The following is a 15,912-nucleotide window of genomic DNA, read 5'->3' as shown; positions in this document are numbered from 1 at the left end:
TCAGTTAAATAAATCCAGCATAATAAAGTACATTTTAACATAATGACCTTGTGTTTATTTATGTCTTTTAACCATTATTTCAAATTCAAAGAATCCCATTTGAAACATTTATTAAACTTATAGAATTAAATTAAAAGTTGTTTTTTGTTGCAAAAAAATCTAGTATAATAATATTTAAATTTACATATATTTTCACGTTTTCCATGCCAATTTTGTGTAATTGTGGAGTTTCCCACTTTTCCCACTACTCATGAATGCCTCCTTTTTTACGTCTCCGCCTGACTCCTGAATCTCCGTCCACTCTCAGCTCAATCCGTGCCGGTAAGTGCTGCTTCTCTGTCTCTCTTATCTGAAATGAAATGTCTATAAGCTGTATGAGGGATTTACCCAGTTGTTGTTAGTGACTTATGAAGCCAGTCGAAGTATAAGTCATGTTAAAGTAACACAATGGCTGCTTTTTTAGTGAAACGTTGTAATTTTACTATTTAAAAGGAGTGTTTGGTATGCTAGCCCTAAGTGCTAACGCCTAGCCTAGCTGCTATAGGCCCAGTGTGAAATTAATATGGTTCATTTGATTGTTTATTACAGTTATTGTGTTGTATTTGGTTCATTCGGTGTGTTAGTGTTTCTGAGTCTGTTAGGGAAGCTGAAGTTAGTTCTCTTCACAAATCAGTCAGTTAAAAACGGCCTCATTCTTTCGGTTGTGAGGTAATGAGCCGTCATTTTAGAACCACTGATTAGCTGCTGAAGCAGCAGGGTCGGCAACTTCAAAGGAGCCATTTTACCGCCATTAGCTGTGTCCCAAAACGTCGGCTGCATCTTTCGGAGGACCCAGCTTTCGCGGTCTACGTGGACCGAGAAGGCTGTGAAACTGGACGGTCTAGCCTTCAGATTTGCGTCACCGCTGTCTCGCTGGAGTTTAATAAACTCGGCCGTCTGCTCCTTGCTATTTAAAATATAACAGGACACTGGCGTAAATTCTCGACCGTTTAACGTTTATTGAGCTGTGTGAAAATTCCGGAGGACCCACCGGATGGATTAATAAAGCTTTATTTAATCTAATAATCTAATAACTTTGATCTCAGCCAAACCGATTTACTCCAGAACAAATAAAACACAGAAAAAGGCAAACAATTACATTTTTAAGTTATCAGAGTGACTTGTATATCATGTTTAACCTGAGTAGCGAAAGAGCGGGGGTCTGAACCCCCCTCCCGGCTTGCCATCGAGCCGGTGGGTGACAGACGTCTCTGAAAACGTCGGCACACTTTTGCAAATATGCGATGTCTTGATAAACCAAGCAGATATTTGTAATTTACACCGCTACTTTCTCGCCTAAAAATATGTTAAAAGTTTATTCGGGGAAATGAAGGACTCATTTGTCGGCCGCATTTGAGACAGCCTTCGTCGACTGGCTGTGACATAATCGGCCTTCAAATGCGGCCTCCGGAGGATGCAGCCGACATTTTGGGACACAGCTTCTGACTGAAAGCCGGGAGAAAAAGAGTCACGTGCCTGTACCGGTGTGTTTTTGTGCTGTGGGTTAATTAACAGAAGGGAGAGAGAGAGTGAGGATGAAACACATAATATAAGAATAATAACATCTCTTAACAAGAAGTTTTTTTTTAATTAGTTAATTTTAGTTTTTTAGTTAAATTTTAAGAACTGTTTAACAAACACTTGTTTGTGCAGGTTGTTTTTTTTTTTTAATGAAACCTACACCTGCAGCTCTGTTTAACTTCTCACTTTGTGAAAAACTAACGAAATATAAAAAAGTCCACCTTCAAATAAATAAAATGCAGCAGTGCACCATTAATATTATAAATATGATATGTAGATATTTAAAACAACAGCATATTAAATGATACTGTGTGCAGGTGATAATATTTTTAGGAAGCAGAATTTGAATGCAGAAGAACTCAAATGTTGAAGCCTACAAAAATAACATCCAAGCTTTCATTTATGATTGTTCATGCTTTGAAATTGTGATGTCAGAATTTGATAAAGTGTGCAGAGCTAGGTGTAGCAAATCATTGCTTATTAAATCTACTGTGTTATCTAATAGCACCAAACTAATAGAGCTATCACATAACTGAGAAACGTGTGTGGCTTATTACAAATGGATGAAACCACATTTTACCTTAATGAAGACAGTAATCTTTAATAAGGTGTAGAAAAAAGAGGAGAGTTGTTTGTTGCTGTGGTAAACAAAGAAGTGTACTGAATCTTTTGGACTACACAGAGTGATGCAGTATTGACTGTGATGCTGATTTGAGTTGTCTCATTCTGTATTTTTGTGCTTTGTCTTTTGTTACACAGAGTGAAAGAGATCTTTGGTTTTGCCTTTGCTGGTAAGTAAACAGTGATTGTAACTGAAGCAGTATGAACCTGGCATTGCGTAGCACATGTGGCAACTTACATACAGTAGTTTGACTTTTTGTGATATGTTTCCATTTACTGATTGGCAAAAACACAAAGTCAGGATTTATTACACGTAGCAGCAAAGTCCTCACACGGGACCTCTGACTGTCCCTGAAAATGTCCCTGAAGTTTAATAGCCCATTTATGTATGATTTCAATTTCTTATGGCTTATCAAATCCAAACATACAGCTAAATGTCAGTTGTTCATTTTCTCCTTATGTTTGTGGATTTAAGTAGCAGACAAAACAATGAAAGTGTTTTAGGGGAGTCGGTATAAGTGGTTGCTCAAACACTTAAGAGCTGCACAGTGATTGATTCATATTGTCTCTCAAATTCTGCTGATGTGTTACATTAAAGTCAGAACACTGTAGAAGTGTTTTGTACAGTTAAGCAATAATGAAAAACTAAGAGAACCAGAGGTGTGAGTGGACATTGTTAGGTACATTACAGCCAGTGTGTCTAATTAGTTTATCACTTATTTGGTGAATATGTGTTTTAAAATTTAATAGAAAAGTTGCCAAAAAGGTGACTGCAAAATACATAAATATTCCTAGCAACAGGTATAATGAAAGGGCTTTTTAGTGTAAAAATTTAAGACATTTAATTTTAATTACAAAACATGGTGCACCTCTGCTATTGTAACATGTCAATATTTAAAGGTATATTCATATCAGACATGATGAGGTTTTCTGTTGCTTCTGATTTATATAATTACTTTGTATCTAACATTTTGAAAAGTTTTGGCTTTCACACTTTACTAGTACTGACCTGTTGTAGAAAATGTTGGAGCCACAAAGCTTCTGTTTAGGAAATATTTGGTATATCCTGCACTTGTGCCAACAAATATTGGTGCCTATTCTTTTTACTTCTGTAGTAATGAATGCCTTTATTACACTTGCTATAGCCATGTGAGACGCTGCAGTTCATTTATCTCCTCTTTAGACTACAGTAAGCTCATAAAGCCTTAAATAAATTAAGAATTTTACTAGTTAATTTTTGTCACAGTAAATTGGATTGTGTGGGAAGAGGCTCAACAGTCTGAATCATCAAACAGTGATCTGATGAATTGTTTCCTTTCTCTAGACTGCTGATCTGATCGTCTCAAGTCTGGTAAGTAAAGGTGTCTGAGGTGCAATGGTGAGAAATGTTTCTCATTATAGGAGATTCAGTGTAGTGCTGTGAGTGAGCACAGCTATTGGTGATCATCAAAAGTCATCAAATCCTAGAAAAGTCTGTGTAAACATTTCCAGACCTACAGAGGTCGGTAGGTTATTGTAGCAGCGCATATTTTTTCACATTAGAGCAGCTCATGAACAGCAGTTTAGGTACAATTAAGTCTTCAAGTAGGGCCTTGTGGATTTCCAAAGCTTCTTTCTCTTCATTAAATTAAGTCACTGTCTGAAAACTGCTCTTTGAATTAGTCTTTTAATTAAAGATTTTGTTGATGACTGGAAAAAATCAAAAGCACAGATACAGCACTCATTTCTGTATTTTATGATTAAATGATCTACAAAGAAATTATCGTCATACTACATTTTTAATTAGGCCTTTAAATCGACCATTATAAGTGCTAGATTTAGTGGAGTGCTTATGGCTGTGCATTAAACATGTGACTGAAATATGTAGAAACTGCTTTGTAGGAACCATCCATCTCCAAATTTCTCATTTTGTCAAAAGTCATTCTGAGTAAAGTATTGTTTACTTTTATGTTAACGGATCTCAAATCCCTGTTTCTGTGTGCCCAGATATTATCATGTACTGTTGTCACAGGTACTTTGGGGATTAAATAACCTGTGATGTGGCATAAATTTTAAGCAGGTGGTCTGAAACTGTCTGCTCTAACCTCAATGTGTGGGTTTTGTTGGACCATATGATATTTACAGTAGGTTATTGTAGCAGCACATCTTGGTTTATAGACACTGTTTGTTTTTATTGTGTTAATAGAATGTAAAAATTTCTTTAGAACACTTCCACCACCATTTTTGAGCATTTTCAATCAGTTCAGTCCAATAATGTACTGTGGAACTCTTCAATATGTAAAGCCCTGTATGTACTGTATTTTTCGGATTATAAGGTGTATGCAGCTAACCAAATATTCAGACAACTCAAACTATTCAACTCATTCACAATAACTCTCAACATTTTTCACTGGTAACACAGAACAGTACACTCACTTTCTCTTTTCAGTCCTCTTCCACAAATCTATCAAATTCTTCATGGATTGATCGGTTTTGAAATCTGCTTCGTACGCATGTCTGTAAACAGATGCCAGGTCCTCATACACACACCATAATATTATGTTTAAGGACAATACGAATTACTCGGCGAGGCTCCTGACTACTGTAGCTGTAATGCTCCAACAATCCATCAAGCGCTGCAGCTTTGTAGCTTTCCAAAGTCATACCTAAAACATTTTGACAGATGTTTGAGCGCCGTGTAGCACATAAAATTGGGTTGAGGTCAGTAAGCACAGCCAGAATTAATACATAAGGTAAACTGTTGATTTTTGAGAAAACTAAAGGATTTCAAGTGTGACTTATAGTTTGAAAAATACTGGAAAGCCATGTTTATTGGAAATATGCCTAATTCCAGTCCCTTTTTGTCTTACAGGTGACCTGCTGCAGAAAACCCTCTCCCTCTATCTTTGACAAGCCATTAACAAGCAATTTCAGTCTGTCCTATCACTCTCCCTCTCCCTGCTCCATCTTTTTTGACAAGGGATTCTATCTTCTATCATTTCTCCGCCATGAACTCTATCTAATTTTGACAAGCATAAGCCCTAGTTTGACAAGAAACCAAGTTTGACAACAAACCAAGGTTGACAACAAACCAAGTTTTTGGAAATTGAAGTTACCGCAACTTCGACGATCTGTTTTCAGAAATCTGAGAGATCTCTGCTCTCACTGCTCCATCTTTCCTGTCGTTAAACTCTCTCATATCCACTCATTTTTTTGGAAATTACAAGTAAAAAGTTGAATATACAGTACAGTAGAACTCACTGTAGAAACTACTTACAGAGCCCTACATTTGTCATTTTAATTTTGCATTACACTTTGAAATAAACAGTGATAGTTTGGCTTACAGGTGCAATTACTTTGAGAAATTATATAAAATATACACCTCTTAAAGGTTTATTTGTAATAAGACAATCTGGTTATTTTGTAATATATACATTCAGACTGCTCTATTTAGATAAATATTAAATTAGATTCAAATACATTTTTCAAGTCTGTTTCACTGGCTATAACATTTGACTACAAGTTTAAACTATTATTATTTAAGGACAAACCCTTTTTTTGTCACTCAGTGTAAGTATTCAGTTACAATTGTCATCTAGAGGCTGCCCTGAGAACCCAGACTTCCTGTTTCCTGACTGCTGCAGAACATCCAGCTGAAGAATCCTCATCGCCTGTCATCTGATCACTACACCACCACAGCTCCTTATATTTGCTTTAGATTTTAGATATCTGAAAGATTTACACAAAGTCTACTTCAAAGCTAAGAGTTTTATTATAGCCTGTTGATTGATTGTTGAGATTTATTCTGCATATTACTTCACAGAAGTATAGACCTATTCATTAAGCAGTCTGGTTAAAAAAAAAAAGTATAATATACAGTTTTTGAAAAAGCTACAATAAAACTTTTTAAAGATCTTTCAATAACTTTTATATTGAGTTTGTATTTAAGCCAGCCTTTTACATCAATTAAACAGTTATAAGAACACTTTACCATTTGTATAGTTTTACATTTATCCATTTAATAGAAACTTGAGGAGTTTTTCAGTGTTTACAGGTTGATTTTTGTATACATTTGTGTATAAATACATATAAGGTCCAGTTTGTACTTGCACAAAATGCCAAGGAAAGGTCAAAGGTCACAGTCCCAGAAGCTTAGATGGCAAAAGCAGAAGGAACAGGTAAATCTTTCTCAGACCAGTGAGCAGGTAAAGGTGTCTGTTACAAGTATTCCCAGTCCAGAAGTGCAGCTCAGTGTTCAGACAGCCGCAGTGTCTTATGCAGATGTGGTAAAGAGAGGTGTTTGCTCATCATCGGTGCCAAATGCTAAAGTACAGCAGGTAATCCAGACTGAACCCCAGCTAACTGTGCAAACGCAGCATGATGGAGAAGCTCCAGGACCGTCTCATGTACAGGTTAGAAACAGTGAAAGTCGTCCACGAGTGAGTAGCATCTGTGCATCCCGAAGCCAGGCCAATGCTAAGTATGGAAAGTACCGGAATCAGCAATGCATGGCGAACAGTTTGGTTTTCCTGTCATTCTTACACGAGGATGAATTCATTACCAGAGCAGATCTTAACCGTGTGTTGGACAAAGGCCATGCCGTGTATTCAGATGCCAGAAAGAGGTTTGTGAACAGCGTGTTTCTAGCCTGTGATGAACTTCCCACTGTGATCATCAGCCGCAGACACGAGTATCAAGTCGACATGTCTCAGTTTGCTCTTTATGGCACATTTGACGGTACAGATCATCTTCCGAGCCTTGAACAGGGACTACAGTGTTTGGCTTCAGACATTTGCTATGCTTTGCTAGTCATGGGAGGAACAGCCATTGCAGTTTCCAGGCTGACTTCAGGTGGATACGCATATTTTGATCCTCACCCACGTAAGTCTACAGGAATGCCATTGTCGCTAAGTGTAAGTGGTGGAACTGCAGTTATGTTAAAATTCACACGTCTTAACGACATGATTGACAGGATCAAACGTTTGTACCGAATGTGTAGCATCCCACCAACCTGTGCTTATGAGCTACAGCCTGTTGAGTTCCACAGTGAAAACGTTGCTGACCAAAGAAATGCTGATGAAAACAGACAAACAGCTACAACTGTTCCAGCACCAGCTTTAAATGAACCTGAATTTGAAACCCCAAAGTCCACTGAGCAGACACGGAAAACTGTGGCCGACACTTTAGCTACTGAAGTGATGTCATCCAGAGTGGATTATTCAAATGAGCCAGCTGCTGAGCTGAACAATTCTGATTATTTAGAAATAGAAACCTCTGCATCTTCTGTAAGAGACACTCAGGTAACAAAAGATTCTGTTCCTCTGAATGATTTAAACACTGCCTCCTGTTTAACTATGACAACAGATGAACTCTCACATAAACTGTTGAAGCATAATAAACAGCAAAGGAGAAAGATTAGGAGACGACTGTTGGTCCAAGAAAAACTACCACAGAGAAGGGAAAATCAGAAAAAGAAAGAAAGACAGATGTACGCTTTTGATGAAAGCTTTAAGGCAAAGAAAAAAGATTCTAGCAGAAAGTCTCATGATCCTGATCACAGACAGAAGAAGAGTGTGTACAAAAATAATCTGTGTAAACTCAATGCTACATATAGAGAGAAACAGAGAGAACATTTTAGAAAAATCTATAGAGATAGTGCTAAAATTAGAGAGAGAAAAAGAGAACGTGTCATAAGGATGTATAAAGAAGATTCTTCATTCAGAGAAAAGCAGAAGGAACGTATAACAAGAACATATAGAGAATCTCCCATTTTTCGAGAAAAGCAGAAGGAACGTATAACAAGAACATATAGAGAATCTCCCATTTTTCGAGAAAAGCAGAAGGAACGTATAACAAGAACATATAGAGAATCTCCCATTTTTCGAGAAAAGCAGAAGGAACGTATGAGAAAAACATATAAAGAATCTTATAGACAATCTCCTATATTCAAAGAACAGCAGAAGGAACGTATAAGAAGAAATTACAGAACTTGTGCTGGATTCAGAGAGAAACATAAAGCTTACATGAGGTCATATGTTTCTAACCTATATAAAGAAAGTGTAGAATTTAGACAGAAAAAACTATCTTACATGACTAAACGTTATGGAGAAGAGAGACAATTTCAGCAGCAACACAAGGACAATATGAGAGAACGAATGAGAGTAAAATATTGGAACAGTATTTCTTTTAGACAGATGCATAATATCAGATGTGCAATGAAAATAAAAAGAAAATATCGTCAGATGCATCGACCAGCTGACAGTTTACAGTGTCATCCAGAGAACACTTTAATGAATGAGGCCATATCTCGTTTCAGATCCAACATTAAGTCAGCACCATCTTATGTTTGTACTGTTTGTCTAAAAGCTTCTTTTCCTAATCAGGTGAAAATCTGCAAAAGAGAAAATTACTCAAAACACCAAATTGTAGCTCAGCAGTGTCTAACTGGTAAATTTGTTCATGTGTGTGATGAAGCATGTCATGATCACTGCAGCTTTCCTGTTGAGAGAAAAAAGGAGTATATCTGTCACACGTGTCACAGTTCCCTCAAAAGTGGACGCATGCCAAGACTTGCTGCTGTCAACGGTTTAGAACTGCAGGATATTCCAGCTGAACTGTGCGATCTCAACATTCTGGAGAGACATCTGATTGCCAAATGCATACCATTTGCTAAGATTATTCCACTTCCAAAGGGCAGACAGAGACTCATACGTGGTAATGTGGTGTGTGTACCATCTGAAGTCCAACAAACAGTTGACAGTTTACCGAGGATCAGAAGCCAATCACAGATCATGAGGATAAAGCTGAAAAGACGACTGTGCTACAAAGGCCATCAGCTGTTCCAGACTGTCACCTGGTCTAAACTCATTCAAGCCCTGCGTAAACTGAAACAAATTCATCCACAGTACACAGATATTATTATCAGAGATGATGCATTGCTTTGTGATCCAACGTTACCTGATGATGACAGCAGTGATGAAGCCAGCATGGGAAGTGATGATTATGATGAAGCAGATTTAATGGAAATTGACAACTATGAAAAAGATGCCCTTTTGTGCGAAAGTGAGTCTGAAAGTGAACAAGCTATTAATATGCAATCCTGTGATGAACAACCAGAGGAACAAAATCCAGATGAACCAGAAAGTGATTTGAACAATGGAGGTTTTGCTCTAGAAAGTTGTCTGCAGCCTGTTGACATTTCAGAAGAGATTCTCTGTTTCACTGATAACACATATTGTGTGGCTCCTGCAGAAAGAAACAATCCTGTTAGCTTCTTCAGAACTCCTCATTTGGAAGCCATGGCATTTCCTGTGCAGTTTCCTACCGGTCAGAATACACTGGATGAAAAGAGACTTCTTAAACTCACACCAAGTGCTTACTTCAAGTCAAGGCTTTTCAACATTGATGCAAGATTTGCTAAAGACACAAATTACCTGTTTTTCTCACAGTTTGTCACTGAAATACATTTGGCTAATTCCAGCATGACAATACAGCTAAGGAAAGGTAAAACTATGACCAAAGATGGACGCAAAATCACATCAGGAATGTTACAAAGTAAGACAGAAGTAGAGAAGCTGGTAAGAAATAAAGATGCAATCAGATTTATGCAGCCACTCAGAGGAACTCCAGCTTACTGGCAGAAAACTACCAAAGATTTATTCAGTATGATTCGTCAAATAGGAACACCTCAGTTCTTTGTCACTTTCTCTGCTGCTGAGATGAGATGGCCTGAAGTGATTCAAGCAATAAAGAGACAGCAAGGTGAAGAGGTTGATTTTGAAGCCCTGGACTGGTCAGAAAAGTGTGAAATTCTAAGATCAAATCCAGTAACCACCATGCGGATGTTTGATAAGCGTGTTGAGGCTTTGTTCAGAGATTTGCTGTTTTCTCCTGCACAGCCCCTTGGTGAGATCATTGATTACTTTTACAGAGTTGAGTTCCAGCACAGAGGTAGTCCGCATATACACATGTTGCTGTGGATTCGAGAAAAGGTAGAAGCAGATGTGGATGATGACCAAACTGTCTGTGACTTTGTGGACAGATACATCTCAGCTCAACTCCCTGATCCAGAAAAACAACCTGAACTGCACAAAAAAGTCTCTGAACTACAAAAGCACAGCAAAAACCACACAAAGACATGCTTTAAGAGTGTGAACTCTGGTTGTAGATTTGGGTTTCCAAAACCACCATCCACAAGAACAATGATTGTGAGACAGGATGAGGATTCAGACACTGAAGCTGCAAAAGCCAAACTCAGACCTTTGTTGAACCTGCTGAAGGAACCTGAAGCTGCTTCCCTCACCATAGAGCAGATTCTGTCACGATGCAACTTGACAATGAATGAGTATGAACAATGCCTCCAGAACATAAACAAGAAAACAGCTCTGATTCTGAAACGTGACCCAAAGGACTGTTGGATCAACAATTACAACCCAGATCTGCTTGAAGCCTGGAACTCTAATTTAGATGTCTCATTCATTTTGAATGCCTATTCATGTGTAGAATACCTCTGTAAATATATAACAAAGAAAGAATCTGGCCTCTCTGAATACCTGAAGACAGTTATCGATAACTCTGATAAGAACACCGTCAATGAATGTGATGAAATGAGAGCTGTGATGCAGGCTTACTCAAAAAAGAGAGAGATCAGCGCACAGGAGTGTGTGACTCGAGTCTGTGGCCTAAAAATGAAAAAATGTTCCCGCAGTGTTGTATTTGTACCAACAGATGATAACCCAGTAAAAATGAGTCGGCCCATGAGCTTCCTGGAAAGCACAACACATGACAGCTGTAATATTTGGATGACAAGTTTGAGTGATAAATACAAATGCAGACCTGAGACCCCAGAATATGAGGAAATGTCGCTGGCTGATTTTGCTGCCCTGTGCCGGTTGGTGAGTGGTCCAAATGAAGGAAAAGATGTGCTTCCTCTTCTAAACCAGCTTGGATTTGTACAAAGGCGAAAGAATGATAAACCAGCTATAATCAGGTATTACCACTGTTCACAGGAAAAAGATCCTGAGCAATATTATGGTCGACTGTTGAGACTTTACCTTCCACACAGATCAGAGCAGGAACTGAAACCACAAGGGTTCCAAACCTATCAGTCCTTCTACAACTCAGGTTTTGTACGACTTCCATGTTCAGACCACAGTGAGTCTGTGAAACGGATTGTGAAAAGAAATAAAGACAAGTATGAGAAGAACTCTGAGGATATTGAGAGTGCACTGGAAGAGTTTGAACAAAATAGGGATGTTGTGATCGATGAATGGTGTAATCTTGCTCCTGAATCTGAAGTTGTGAGGCTGCAATGTGATGAGAATCTTCCTGAGAGACATTCTGATGATGAGAACGAACAGGAGAATGTCCCCGACTACAGTCGTCAGTCTGATGCTGTAACAGAGATCAGAGCCATCAGAGAACAACCTGCAGTAGATCCAGCCGTGGTACGTGTAATGTATCAGAATCTGAACCAGAAGCAGGCCTGCGTGTTCTATGCCATAAGAGACTGGTGTATTCAGCGAGTTTGTGGTTTGAACCCAGATCCATTTTTCTTCTATATCAACGGTGGTGCAGGAACTGGAAAGTCACATCTGATTAAATGTATTCACTCTGAAGCATCAAAGATCCTGAGCAGACTGCCTGCTAATGCAGAAGAAGCTGACATATCAAATCCAACTGTTTTACTGACTTCATTTACCGGTACAGCAGCTTTTTCTATCAGTGGCTCTACGTTACATTCTCTACTGAAACTACCCAGGAGTCTGAAACCACCCATTCAAGGACTTGGTAACCAACTGGATGAAGTCAGATCTGAGCTGATGAATGCTGAAATTATTGTTATTGATGAGATTTCAATGGTTTCAAAACCCCTTTTTGCCTATGTGGATGCAAGACTGAAACAAATCAAAGGCACTCAGAGACCTTTTGGTGGAATGTCAGTTTTAGCTGTTGGAGATTTTTACCAGCTGCCACCAGTGCGACAGTCTAAACCTCTCTGCGTTTACGATCCAGAACAGATTGACCTATGGCAGGAACATTTTCAGATGATCACTCTAACCGAGATCATGCGTCAGAAAGATGATGTGGCCTTTGCAGAGATGCTGAACAGGATTAGAGTGAAAGAAAAGACGGATGAGCTTTCTCAGTGCGACAGAGATTTGTTGTCACAGGCTGTGACTGCACCAGAAGAATGTCCAACTGAGGTCTTACACATTTATGCCACCAACAAGAATGTGGAATCCCATAACACAGATACCCTGAAGAAGCTTCATTCAAACATCATAATCATCACTGCAGACGATTTCCAGAAGGATAAACGTACAGGCAGAATGGAACGAAGAGACAAACCATTTACAGGTGGGAGAAATGATTTACCTGACACTCTGAATGTTGCTGAAGGAGCTCGAGTCATGCTGACCAGAAACTTGGACACACTAAACGGTTTAGTCAACGGTGCTTTTGGTATACTGGTAAAGGTGGTGAGATCTGAAAATGATGGACACATAATCAAACTGGGGCTCAGAATGGACAACCGGCAGCCTATGAGACACAACCGCAGTGCTAATGCAGCATCTGATGATCTGGTTTACATTGAGAGAGCAGAGGAGAGTCTGAAGTTTAAAGGAGCGGTACGCAGACAGTTTCCTGTAAAGCTAGCATTTGCCTGCACAATTCACAAAACTCAGGGTCTTACAACACAGACAGCTGTAGTTTCAATGAAGAACATTTTTGAACCAGGTATGGCTTATGTTGCTCTCAGCAGGGTGACGTCTCTCAGTGGACTCTATTTGCAGGACTTGGATGAGAAAAAGATTTACTCCAATCCCGAGGTAACTGCAGCACTCCAAACCATGAGACAAGCCAGCGTTGAGGAAATGATGCCTCTTCTTCAGGTCAGAGAAACAGCCAGCAGACTTGACACTCTTACACTGATCCATCACAATACAGAGGGTTTGCCATCTCACATCAGTGACATCAAGAGTCATCATGAAATGTGTTTAGCAGATGTTTTGTGTCTCACAGAGTCTCACCTCCAAGGCTCCTTTGTTGCAGACAGTCTTCATTTGGACGGCTACACCATGTTCAAACGCAACAGACATGTGTCCTACACAAACTTTCCTCACATGGCCAGCAGAAGTGGTGGTGGAGTTGTTGTGTATTTGAGGAATCATTTTCAGGTTCAGGTAAAACAGTATCTGCATAATGTCACTGATCTTGAGTTTTTAGTGTTGAAGGTTCAGGCTCCATTCCCTGCACTCATTGCTGTTGTGTACAGACCCCCTGACTACAGTTTGACACCATTCATCCAAAACCTGGTAAGTCTTTTAGATTCCCTTGAAATAATGGACTGTCACCCAATCATTGTGTGTGGAGATTTTAATGAGAACCAGTTGCAGAGTGGAAGAAAACAGATTCTGGAGCAGTTTCAGTCGAGAGGGTATTCACAGCTGATCACTTCTGCCACTACAGACAAGAACACCCTGCTTGACCTCATTTTTATTTCTCAGCCAGATCAATGTCTCCATTCCGGTGTTCTGAGATCATACTACAGTTACCACAACCCTGTGTTTTGTGTCCTGTCCTCGAGCCAATCATGAAGTCGTCTGGTGAGTTTTGAAACAATTACAGATCATGTTTGTTACAGAGTTTACTGATTGTAGAGTATGAAAAATATTTTTCATTGGAAAAAATTGTCTTCCCTACTCTGTCTGTAAGAAGACCCTTTCTTATTGCAATGTTATTAATCATTTCACCAAATCATGGCTGTACTTCATGCAGAGCCGGGAGATCTGCTTTCTGTTATCATGCACCTCAGATCTGAAATATACTGCATTAAACGGACATAATTTATTTTTTATTCTCATGTTTTACATGACTAAATCTACTTATACATTTTTTCATGGATGTTAATTGTCATCTCCTTTTTTGATACTTTTTTTACTCTGACGTATGTATCTCAACAAACGAGATCTTCCCCTCCAAGATGCTTTCAAATATGAAATAGTAAATAAACAAATCACAGATAAATGCAGGTATTTATTATGGGTCACGTGAATAAATACAGACAATTATATTTTCTTGATTATAGTAAATTTTGTAGAATCAAATGTTTTTGGGATGAATGAGGTTTTGCTTATCATGTTTTACAGGTAAAAAATGTTAAAAGTTTTAAGCTATCTTTAGGCTACCAGAGATGTCTATAATTATACATTATGTAGAGAAAAACATTTTCACAGCTTACAGAATATGTATAAAAACTGATTTAGAAGTACATGGAAAGTTTCTGCATCCATTTTCTGACTTGGCCTTTATCCGGGTGGGTTTGGGTTTGGGTGGATAAAGGCCAAGTCAGAATTCTCTGAGCAGCTGGAAAAAGCTGCTAATAAACAAAGACATCAGAAAGCGGGGGCTTTAGGTGTAGCCCCCGTTTTCTGACGCACTAATTAGATTTAGTAACTGACACCCCATACCAGCATTATATAGACACTTGGGGGCTGAGATGGGTGGGTATGGGGGGGGGGTGGGTAGTGTTAAAAGCACTTTATGTTTTGTAGATGTATTTTTTTCAGACAGGGCACACACAGTCCTGTTTCCTTTGTGGGAAAACCTTCAAACTTCACCATCCTCAGCTGAAACAACAACATCTTAACACCATCTTCATGAACTGCTGAGCCAAACCTGATCCACCAGTGCTGGACTGCACAGATAACTACATGCCACACAGAGACTGCTGTTTTATGAACTGCCATACCAGTATGTCTTCAATGGAGAAGATGACACACCCATCACCTGACCTCCTGCCTGATCTGGAGACCATCATGATGCTGCCACACTACACACCTCTGAGACCATGAATGATGACCCCTACTGAGGAAACTGTATTTCCTGTCAGAGATGCTCAGTGATCCTCAGAGCAGAGAGAGGTATGATTCTTTATCTTTGATTAAAAAAAAAGTCAGTGTTTTTAATCCAATTAATCAATTTAAATCCTGTTTAGTGCATAAATAATTCCACACTCAAATGATTATACTTGTTGACACTTTTTGAGTTTTAATTCACATTATGGATTACAAATCTATGCTTTTTCTACTCTGTCTCTCTGTGCAGGTATTGCTGTCTTCTGAGTTCTTCAGTGTCCCAAATGAGACATTCAAACCTCATTGCAGAGCTCATGTCTTTCCTCACCATCATGTGAGTGTGAGATTGCTCTGGATTCTGGTTATGTGGCCTGCAGCACCTATAAGGTATTTCAATATTGTTCATTGTATAACTTATTTGTAGTTTTTAGGCCTTAACACAAATAAAATGTTCCTTTTTCTGTATTTTTTACAACAAGCTCGTCCAGTGTGCCTGCATTCCAGCTTCTTAGACTCTACTCAAGTGGACAGAGTATCAGTGTTTGGCCACTCTTACAGACACCAACTTCTGTCAACTCACTGCTACTGATCAGGCACCTCACTCCAGGAAGACAGAGGGCTGCAAGCCTGTCATCGTTTCCAGTGTGGCTTTGTATTCTTGGGGTAGCATCAGATTTTCCCACAAATATTCAAAGGTAACACTTATTTTAAGCTTAGTTATTAAATCAAAAGTTTTCCCTTGTGTTAATTTTATTTTTTTTTTTTGATTTTTTTTTTGTTTTCTTTTAGATTTATATGCAGTGATTGGATGTGGTGGAGCTTTGTTAACTGTGTGGAAAACATCTGTTTGTGATGATATTTAGAATGAGGCTTTAAGGTGACAGTTTCCATG

At 38.8% G+C, this 15,912-nt stretch overlaps 1 protein-coding gene and 1 long non-coding RNA gene across 3 annotated transcripts; both read left to right on the top strand.

The window, feature by feature from the left end:
* The first annotated feature begins 259 nt into the window (after positions 1-259).
* LOC146695791 (uncharacterized) lies at positions 260-5,641 on the top strand. Of its 2 annotated transcripts, none has more exons than XR_014923628.1 (4): positions 260-321; positions 2,320-2,351; positions 3,506-3,532; positions 5,033-5,641. It is a non-coding gene; the product is annotated as an uncharacterized LOC146695791 (long non-coding RNA). The 2 variants fall into 2 exon arrangements; XR_014923629.1 differs by lacking the exon at positions 260-321 and adding an exon at positions 1,032-1,523.
* Positions 5,642-10,071: 4,430 nt separating this feature from the next.
* On the top strand, positions 10,072-13,400 carry LOC146695790 (uncharacterized). Its single transcript, XM_085478219.1, has 2 exons — positions 10,072-13,055; positions 13,216-13,400. The coding sequence occupies exons 1-2, from the start codon at positions 10,128-10,130 to the stop codon at positions 13,324-13,326; spliced, it is 3,039 nt and encodes a 1,012-aa protein (XP_085334345.1). The 5' UTR covers positions 10,072-10,127; the 3' UTR covers positions 13,327-13,400.
* The last annotated feature ends 2,512 nt before the right edge of the window (positions 13,401-15,912 follow it).

The sequence above is a fragment of the Copadichromis virginalis genome, linkage group LG13, assembly GCF_057382275.1.
Source record: "Copadichromis virginalis isolate Kocher_CV1m ecotype Utaka linkage group LG13, C_Virginalis_male_GT1.1, whole genome shotgun sequence".
Taxonomy (NCBI): Eukaryota; Metazoa; Chordata; class Actinopteri; order Cichliformes; family Cichlidae; genus Copadichromis; species Copadichromis virginalis.
Note: the sequence above shows the minus strand (reverse complement) of the source record. Positions and strands in the feature narration are given on the sequence as shown.

Bases quoted from the DNA above. Each gene is read 5' to 3' on its own strand.
- LOC146695790 (XM_085478219.1), top strand. From the start codon at position 10,128: ATGTTGCTGTGGATTCGAGAAAAGGTAGAAGCAGATGTGGATGATGAC. The intron at 13,056-13,215 runs GTCAGAGAAACA...CCTTTGTTGCAG, and splicing joins AAATGATGCCTCTTCTTCAG to ACAGTCTTCATTTGGACGGC.